The 9,696-nt window shown below is 37.1% G+C and overlaps 1 protein-coding gene across 1 annotated transcript in view; it reads right to left on the bottom strand.

The window, feature by feature from the left end:
- Znf804b (zinc finger protein 804B) overlaps positions 1 to 9,149 on the bottom strand; it is a 474,878-nt gene extending 465,729 nt beyond the window's left edge. The window contains exon 1 of the mRNA XM_050139849.1: positions 8,810 to 9,149. Within this exon, the coding sequence (XP_049995806.1) occupies positions 8,810 to 8,917 (108 nt within the window). The 5' untranslated portion in view covers positions 8,918 to 9,149. The remainder of the gene's footprint in view (positions 1 to 8,809) is intronic.
- Between the last annotated feature and the right edge of the window lie 547 nt (positions 9,150 to 9,696).

The raw sequence follows: 9,696 nt of genomic DNA, 5'->3' as shown, positions 1-9,696 counted from the left end.
ATATATGATGAACATTTTGGACAAGAAGACAGTACTTAAAATATGAAAACTAGTTTCCTACATATGTCATAACACCTTGTTGAGTTCATCACCTTACTGTGAACTATAGAACCACTAGTATATCTCAGAGATTTCATTACATAAAAAAAAACATAATAAGCACTTAAGAGTTGCAAAGTTTGCATACAATTCATATATAACAAAATAATGTACTATGTACATGAAAATTTTTCTCATGGACATTTTAGTCCTTTATACACCTAGGCAATGCAAAATTACCAACTGTCTCTGAATAATTAAAGAGACATATCAAAAATGGAGATCGTGCTTCCCTATACTCCTGTTTTAAGATGACACAATAATTCTCAGTGCTCAAAATGAAGAGAGTACCAGGAACCCTGAGTAAGCACAAAAGAAAACAGTATTCTTTTGTTGGTCTAATCTACCCATACCATTTAAATGTTCCTCTATGGTAGGTATGATCATATTAGTTTCCTAATTTTGATCTAACAAATTACCACACATCTACTGACTTGATGTAGTTTATTATCTTCTATGTCTTTAAATCAGAAGTCTCTCTTGTGTAAAGATAACAATGTGAGTGGGTTATGAACTTTCCAGAAGTACCAAATGGGTGTCTACCTACTTGACTTAGTTTCAAGTGATCACCTACAGGCCTTGGCTTGTGAGCCCTTACTCTAACTTCTGCAGCAGCCACAAGGTAACTTGAAATTCTCCCTCCCACCAACACCTGCCTAGTCCTTAGAAAATGAGCTCACCTTCATGGTCCAGGATTATCCTTCGATGTTTTTAATTACATCCTCAAATCTCTTCTACTTGTTTAAGGTATTGGATTTATCACACATCTGTGAGATTAGAAAGCAGGTATAATTCAGGTGCTATTATTCTGCCCACCATAGTAAAATATTAGAAATATAGAATTTAAATAATTTGATTAGTAAAGTTCTTAGAGTGTTTGGACTCTATTTTAAAAGTCAAATAAAACATGTATTATAATAAAATTAAGAAATTGGTAATGAGATAACCCTGATTCCTCTCCTGAGACCTCTCTATTTATTGAGCTTGGAATATTAGATGTTCTAGAACAAATACAAATACATCCTGACTGGTCCTAAAAGGTAAGAGCTAAGACAGCCCCTTTGGCAAGTGCATGCCTGTCTAGGCAACAGGAGATAGTTGGTAATTATAAATCCACCATCCTGTGGCTGGTCTGGGTTTTTTTCTAAAGGGCAGGGCTACAGTGACCACTGGAATTATTGTATGTTTCCCCACAAAAAAAAAAAATACAATGAAATAATGTAAATATCCTATCACTATTTTTCATCCTCACTATCCTTTTGAAAGCAGAGAATGATCAAGCTCCTATCTTGTGACCCATTTCTCAGAGATTTTTAATATATGATAATGACAAGTAAGCAAATTCCTAACCAGCCCATGCATTCATCTCAGTCATGTTCGAAAATGGTCACATGGAATAAAGCACCTATAACTTAGGCTTTATATTTAAAAAAAAAAGTATTAAGTGAGGAAGATTATCACAGAAACAGGAAGTGCTTATTCCACCAGCAGAAAAATTAGCATTACAAGACTCTAAGAGGACACAATTCCAGAAATAACTTCCTCCCTAGAGCTCCCCAGAAGAACCAAAGGGAACATATTCATGCCAGGTAAAGCTGTAGTGGAATTGACATTTTTTTCTATAAACAGCATTAATTGTGAGAAAGAAAACATCTAAAAGTTGTATGTGATTTTTCTACAGCCTTCCACTTTGCAATATCAGAATATACATACAAATCAACATGTCTGAATGGAAATAACTGCTAACATTTACACTCAATTCATGTCAGGTGTCACTCTCAAATCACCATATTAGGGACATCCTCCTCGTTGTGAAGAAGTAGAAGAGGAAGTTAAGATAACTTTTACGATTGCAATTTAATTGCTAACGTTTTAAAATTATGGAGTTTGACTCCGAAGTGTTCTTTGTTGAGCTGTAACACTCTCCTGTGTGTTCCAACCATGAAGAGAAATGTATCTATGTATGACCTACAACAGGGAAAAGAAATACGTTGTCTGTGTATGCATTACAGGTGGATTGGGGGAAATATATTCATTCATTTCAAAATGGATGTCTAGAAAGATCATGGGAGTGGACACTAGAAACTGACTACCTTTCTGCCTCCACAAAGATACTTAGGGCGAGGGAAGTATTCAATGTAACCGCAGTAGGGAAAGTGAGCATAGGGGAAGGCTGTTAAGTGAGTTTCCTGACTGAAGAGGAAAGTCTAAATTATGATCTGGAAATGAAGGTTATGTGTAGTTGTGTGTGAATGGTATCTACAGAGAATATAGAGCTGAGTCAGGGATGAGACAGTAGTGTGTGCTCACTGTTTCCAGGAGCCAGTGTCTCTGGAGTTACAGATGTTGTACCATCAATTACTTGAGAGTCAAAAAGGGAAAATGGTGAAAATTAAGCAATGAAAGGGTAAAAATCAGTGGTAAGTAAAAGGAGAAAAATAGGGATATTGTTTCAAACCAACGTGCAACATTTGTTGCAAAATAATGCATAGTCGGGGGAATGTTAAATCAAATCTGCCAAAAAGAATTCACCGTTGCCAAAGCCTCAGATGGGCAGCCTTAATTGTCCTTGCTAGAAATGAAGGAAATGGAAACTCAGAACTGGTGAACTAGGAGTTCCCAGTGGTGCCCCTACCTAGAGACAGTCTATATTTTGTTATTTATAACTTGTTTTGACAATAAATCTAAATCTCCTGAAATTCCATGCATTAATAAAACAAGAAAGCATAAATTTGAAAAGAGTAAGCACCATAGGGAATAGAACAAATGCAGACTGGAAACAGGTGATAAGCATGGGGAAACAGTGTGGTTCTGAGGACAATCTTTAATCCCTATCATTTTATAAGCCGCAGATTTATCTCTGGATTTCCTATCAGTCAAAGAGATATAGAAACAAAAGTGAGTTTATTATTTGGGTAGCTCTCTTTTTCTGTGGAAAAAGTAAATAAACATTTCCTTCAGAAATGTTCAGGTTTTACATTTTGTATTTAAATAACAGAAGACTTTATTTAGTTCAACACATCAGGAGTCTATCTCTGCAAAATTGAATACATTATCAAATATTTTCACAAACAAATTTTAAAATCCTGTCTTCCTTTTAAAAATGAATATATCGGGCTGGAGAGATGGCTCAGAGGTTAAAAGCACTGACTGTTCTTCCAGAGGTCCTGAGTTCAATTCCCAGCAACCACATGGTGGCTCACAGCCATCTGTAATGATACCTGGTACCCTCTTCTGGCCAGTAGCTATACAGACAGACAGAACACTATACATAATAAATAAATCTTTTAAAAAAAAAAGAAAAAAAAATGAATATATCTTTTTTTTTTTCTTTTTCAGTGAGCTATGTCTATATATCCGAGGATATCTAAGTTAAGAAGTAACTTGTCTCTTCAGAATCTCAAATTTAGGAAGTACTTCAAATATTTAAGACCATACATTAAGGATTGCCATTCTTCTATTAGCACCACAACTACACTTCTTTATGAAAACTTATCAAATATGTGGTCTCTCCTATATGCTTATGTACTGTGTATATGTGTGCGTGCTACCTACGTTTTGAATTTGTTATGAGATTAACATGCAAAAGATACTTTCAAAATACAATTTTAAATTTTTATTCAAATATTATCTTAGAATACGTAAGTGTATGCTAAAGGGTTCCTATGACATAACTAGCTAACTTCACACTCAAAGACACCTGATGGACTTACTGAACATATGCCAGATTCTTCTCTTTTCAGGTCTGAATAGGGGCTTAAAACAATAGCCTTTCAAGCTTGCTCTTATTTTCCCATGGGAAATAGGTAGATTAGTGCATGTGCATTGTACAACAAGCATCTTAACTACAATTCCTCCTAATTTTTCAGTTGGGAATTGTGAGTTCTACGTTTAACACCATCCACTCTGCATGACACATGATGTTGCAATGCCTTATTTTTATTTCCAAAATACAAAGCAGAAACTCAAATCTGTCTTAATTTAATAGCTAAAATGAATAAATCAAGATAGAAAACAAATGCTGAGTAAGTTAACAAAAGTCACAAATTAAATCATTGAATATGGACATCATTTTATGGGAATTTCATAAAATTAAATGAACACATATTTATTTAAATCAGAATGATGATACTCACTCCTTCAGATAAACTGTAAGAACAAGTTTTTTGTGTGAGTTTGGAAAGAGAAAACAGGGGAAAAGACAAGGAAAAGAAAGCAGTTTGTTTAATATGGTGTTTCGTATAAAAAAGAAAACATGAATTGAACGCATAGCAGAGTCTTGATTGAAAAAATATGAAAGTGGTATGTAGTCAAGAATTCAAAAAAAAAGAATACATGTTTTCACAATTATTCTTGACACATAAAAATACATTAGTTTTGTGCTCTTATAATGTGATTAATATGTATTTATTCATAAGTATCTTGAAAATGCACATGATGAAATAGGATAAGCCTTAATAAAAATGATAAGGGTGCAACTGCTTAGGTCCTTATTGAGGAAATTACCTGTTAGAGAACTTCAAGGTTATCTACTATATCTATACAATATCTGTCACTTCTGAATGTGCATTTCTGAATATACATGTGCTTATGATGCATATGTGTGTTTGTTTATATGTATTCTATATGCATATATACTTACATAAACATATATGTGTACATGTATGTATACATATATAATTTATATTCTACTGATGTTATGGGATTTAGACAAAAATACAACTCGAGGTAAGATTACCAGACATAAAACAATCTAAGGACCAGGGTATGTGCAATTGGCAGTTCAAGCCGTCTCCTCCACACACAGTACTTTAGGGGAATAGAGCAAGCTTTGCTATTATTCTCTGACTTTTAGCTACATTGTGCCCAGGAAGGAATATGGACTTCTAGCTCTGTCTCACTTGTAGAAGAACAGTGATAAATTGTGTATCATAGTTTAAATATACAGCAATGGTTAGTAACTAATGGATCAAGTGTTATGAATGTCTTACTATTATCCATATATAGATTAAGTATTTATAAGAAGACACTAAAATTAATCTCAAGTTGAGATGAAATTTCAGAGTACATAAAAGTAACTAAGAATCAACAGAAGAATATGCTTATTTTACTGGGAAGACATTACTTATTTTATTGAATTCAAATATGGTGATAGGGCTTTCAAGTTTTCTTAGTGAATACTTCCCTTATTGTAACAAAGTTTTATGTCTTGATGGCTAAAAAGAGTTATAACATGAGGCATATCTTGAACAGAGTTAGCGTGTGTATCTAGCTACCTACCTATGGAAGATATGTACATGTCCACCTAATCCTGACTGTTAGAGGCATCATCCAATCACATTATTATAGAGTTGAGAAAATACAAAACAAATACTCTAAAATTTAGCAGAATGTGTTCATGTTTTAAATAAACTTTTACATTAAACACTAAGAAATACTTTTATTTTTCTTACTCTATCGTGGATTTAGAGGAACATAAGCCATCTCAAATCAATTATCCACATGCTCATTACCATTAAACACAATTTCTGTTTTCCTGCAGAACAAAGAGGTCATCATCAGATATTTCTGTGTGCTAACTTTGCAGATGGAAGTAGAATTTCACTCTAGCATTTTCAGTATACTAATCTGTGAGTATTGGTAAGAGTTAAAATACTTATTTTTCATTTATCAGTTACTGCATTTCATATTTATTATGAGAAATACATATAATGACTCAATATATTCTGCATGAAAGCTCTTGAAATTATATATATATGTGTGTGTGTATAAGTAGATATGTATGTATATATGTATGTATTTATACCTAATTCTCTCTTGTACTTTGAGATTAATAGCTCATGTTTCCATTAAACAGACATGACTTGAACATAAGAAGTTTTTATAATTATTTTTGAATAAGTGGAGACTTATGTAGATTATACATTACACAGTAAAATGTCAAATCTATACTATGCAAGCTATATAGTTACAGCAAAAATTAAAAATAAGGCTTATTAAGCTACAATGTAATTGTCTCCTTTCTCTTTTCTGTGACAGAATACAACATACCCTTATTCTAGAACTGCACTTAAGGAATGTTATGGCCATATCCATTGTTGAAATGGCTCCACTAACAACAAAGGTGTGGAACAAATAAAGAACAGATGTTAAAAGAGAAAGGATGAAGACTAAGCAGTGGAGAATCTAGTGAAAGTTTGTTATTAGCTAACATCTCAATCTAGCTCTAGGAAACTAAACCTTGGGAAGTTAAAATAATAGGTAACAGCCAATTTTGCATTATGCTATACACTAAATTTGAAAAGACATTTCGAGATAACTATTTCAAAAACTATAAATGGTTGTGTTTAATGAGCACATGATCAATGAGTTTAATATTTACATTGAGCATATGAATAAACAAGTGTCAATCTGAATATAACTTGAAAGCTATTGTTGAATATGAAAATATATAAATATCCACAGTATTTTTAAATTGATGCTTTGCAACCTGTTGATCAAGAAGGCAAGCATATAATCCTGAAGACAAATGGGCTACTCAGTGACAAAGAGTCTAGGGTCTAGAAAACAGTGACTTATTTTTGCCTTAGAAAAGAAGACATCATGTAATAGAAAGAGAATTTAAACCAAATGAAGATTTATCTCAACAACCTTCAGTGACAGAGAAAGGATGATAAGTATCAGTTTCCCATGCAACTCAGTTCATGTGAGACTTGTCAAACATTGAAAAAGACATGTATTCAATGACAAAATGTGAAAAGAAAAAGAGAATGTATTTGTGGGCTACATATTAAAACTACATTACACATTTCTAAATATCTCCTACATAATGTTAGTGAGCATTATCCAGTGAGCCAAATTGAAGAGATTGAAAACAAAGTAAATAAATTGACACATGCAATGCAATTAGCCAAGTAAACTATAGAAAGAGTGCACCATAGGTGTGCAGCTGTACCCTGGACAACCAGCGCAACCATGTGGATAGTAGGTGGACATCTGTCATCCACATTTACATACTCAGTTTACATGAAGTCAGCTAGGCTTTGTGGACATAGGCAACCAGAAAGACACAGAGATATCCTTGACCAACTGACGGAAACTTCCTCTTTAAACACGAGAGATTTTTAACTCAACATCATATTCTCCTCTCCTTGAAGAGAATCAAACTGTGGAATAATGATGAGATCTGTCTCCTTTGATCTCAAGTATTGAGATGTACTAAGTATTGAGAACTGCCACACAAAAACTCAACTCAGGAAGGTTTTAGAGACAGCCACGGAGACCAACAATGCACTAGGGAAAAAATGCCTGGAAGAAAACTGGAGCATTAGAGGCTTACAAGGCAACATGTGCTTAAGGAAGAAGTGGTAGGAATGGTTTGCCCTGAGGAAAATGCTCCTGACACCTTGAGTTGTTGGACACTGTATGGGTTTGCTGAGGCTGCACAAACTCCAGTCCTTAGACTGACTCTTTAAAGCAGGCAAGATTCAGACCTGCTGCTCGGGCTGACTCTGGGCTGTATTTTTCAGTCGGCTGGAACTGCCAAGTCCCTTTCGAGCCCGGGGAATTTAATTGTAACTGTTAAAGCAGAGTTTTCCATGCAACATTTCTGGCTCCCTAAATTTTAGTTGGGGCTGTTACAACAACACATATTTTAAAGCACATGAGACTATGAAGGAAGAGGTTGTCGTTGGGAATATTGGTGATGCATCCGAGTACATGAACCTCCAGATTCCAGATCCCTACTGCAAATCACAGATGTTGGAAACCAGAGGTATTTATAATACACAGCACTTGCAAATAATTTCCACTAATGAAGTATTGAGCCGTAATGGGCAACGGGTGGCACAATATACTCGGGCAAATTAAGACCTTTCTTTCTATGTCATGCAAAGTAAAAATAACTCTCTTAATATCAGAATCGAAAAGTTGTTCATTAAGTTTGGATTTTGGGCCATTTAGTCTAAAGCTGATTATATACTTGTACATATTCAAACTATGCATGCATACACACATACGTATACACATTTGAACCCTTAAAAGATTAGTTAGTTTGTAGAACTATGAATTAATTGATAAATATAGCAAGGCCTTTGATTCTGGATGACAGTATCTGAACAGTCCACTAAGTTAAATAAAAGCATGCCATTTGCAGGTTAAGATATTTTTTTATGTAATACAACAAACAACCCCATATGGATTTCCACCAAGGAAGTCACCCACTTCCTTCTAAAGAATCTAACTGAGCCTTGAACTTAACAATGCATCTTTTCAGTTTGACAAGACAAACCCTTTGAGGAGTTGATCCTCTTATGAAACAGCTGGAAATTATTAAACTAATCTGAAAGTATGAGTTCACAAAAGCACACTATAAAGTGTCACTCAAACTTTCCCCGTCACCCAAACCAGCGGGTTCCTGAGCAGACTCTGCAGGGGGCTCTACCTTCATCCTTGCAGTTACTGTGTTCAGTAAGTATTCGCAGGCAAAACATTACAGATCAAAATGACCTGGATGACAAGAAACATTCAAACACACACCCCTCTCTATAATTGTTACGAAGTGTGTCTGCTCTCATAACTAAAGCTAGTGCTTATGCCCTAGGAGTCTAACCCACTCAGGCAAGCAAGACAGCATCTCTCACTGCCTCTTTTTGTTTTCATTTGGTTTTGAACATGTGTGGACGGGTGTGCGCGCTCATGTGCACATTACCGGAGACGGAGATCCATTCTTGCAGAGAGGTCCCCTGAAGACTCCCTTTATGCCCCTGTAGTGTCCATTGCTGAGATGTCTCGAACTGATGACCAGGTAACAAGCCATGTGTGTCCCGGCTGGAGGTGCAGTCTCAACTCCTCACTGGGCGACCAACAGGCAGGGAAATGCAGGCTGGCTTCTCAGCAGCAACAGTGACTGCCACCTCCTGAGAAGAAGAGGCCAGCAGCAATCCGGAGGTGAAGAACCCGCGCGCCCCTGCTCCTCGACCTGCGCGTGGCTCTCGCTGCCCACAGCAGCTGCTCGTACTGAGGCGGCGGTGACAGCCCAGAACACTTAGGGGGCCTGGCGAACCAGTCCACATGCTGCTCTGACGAGGCGGCGCTCAAAGGCTGGCTGAAGATGTTCTTTTTAAAGGACAACTTCCTGGGTCCACCAGGGAATCAGAGTCCTCCGCCCCCTTCCCCCGCCCCCTGCCGTCGCTCTGGTGAAGGCGGAGCGAGGTGGGGATGCTCAGGTGCAAGTCGGCATGCTCCAGCCGCGGAGTTACCAGGCTGAGCTGCAGGCTGCGGAACCCGGGATGCAGCGGATGCAGCCTGTGCAAGGGAGCGTGGAGCGGTTCCTCCAGGCGTCCAGGAGCGTCCGCGCTGCAGTGTCCGGGAGAGGGCGAGCTCTAGGAGTTGGAGATGAGACTACTTCGCGGGGACAGTGAGCGCCCAGCTAGGAGCTCTGGGCTCTTTAGGATCTGGGTACATGGGGAGGCAAGGAGAGATGACAGCTGCCACACCGGACTCACTGCTCCGCCTTCTGGAACCCGCAGCACCAGTCTGTTGGTTCTTCTGCCCGGCTTCTGCATCAACTTTCTAAGGGGCTTAGGAGGCGGGCAC

The sequence above is a fragment of the Alexandromys fortis genome, unplaced genomic scaffold (assembly GCF_014885135.2).
Source record: "Alexandromys fortis isolate MF-2015 unplaced genomic scaffold, M_Fortis_MF-2015_v1.1 scaffold_38, whole genome shotgun sequence".
NCBI lineage: Eukaryota > Metazoa > Chordata > Mammalia > Rodentia > Cricetidae > Alexandromys > Alexandromys fortis.
This window is presented reverse-complemented; position numbering and strand designations above follow the sequence as displayed.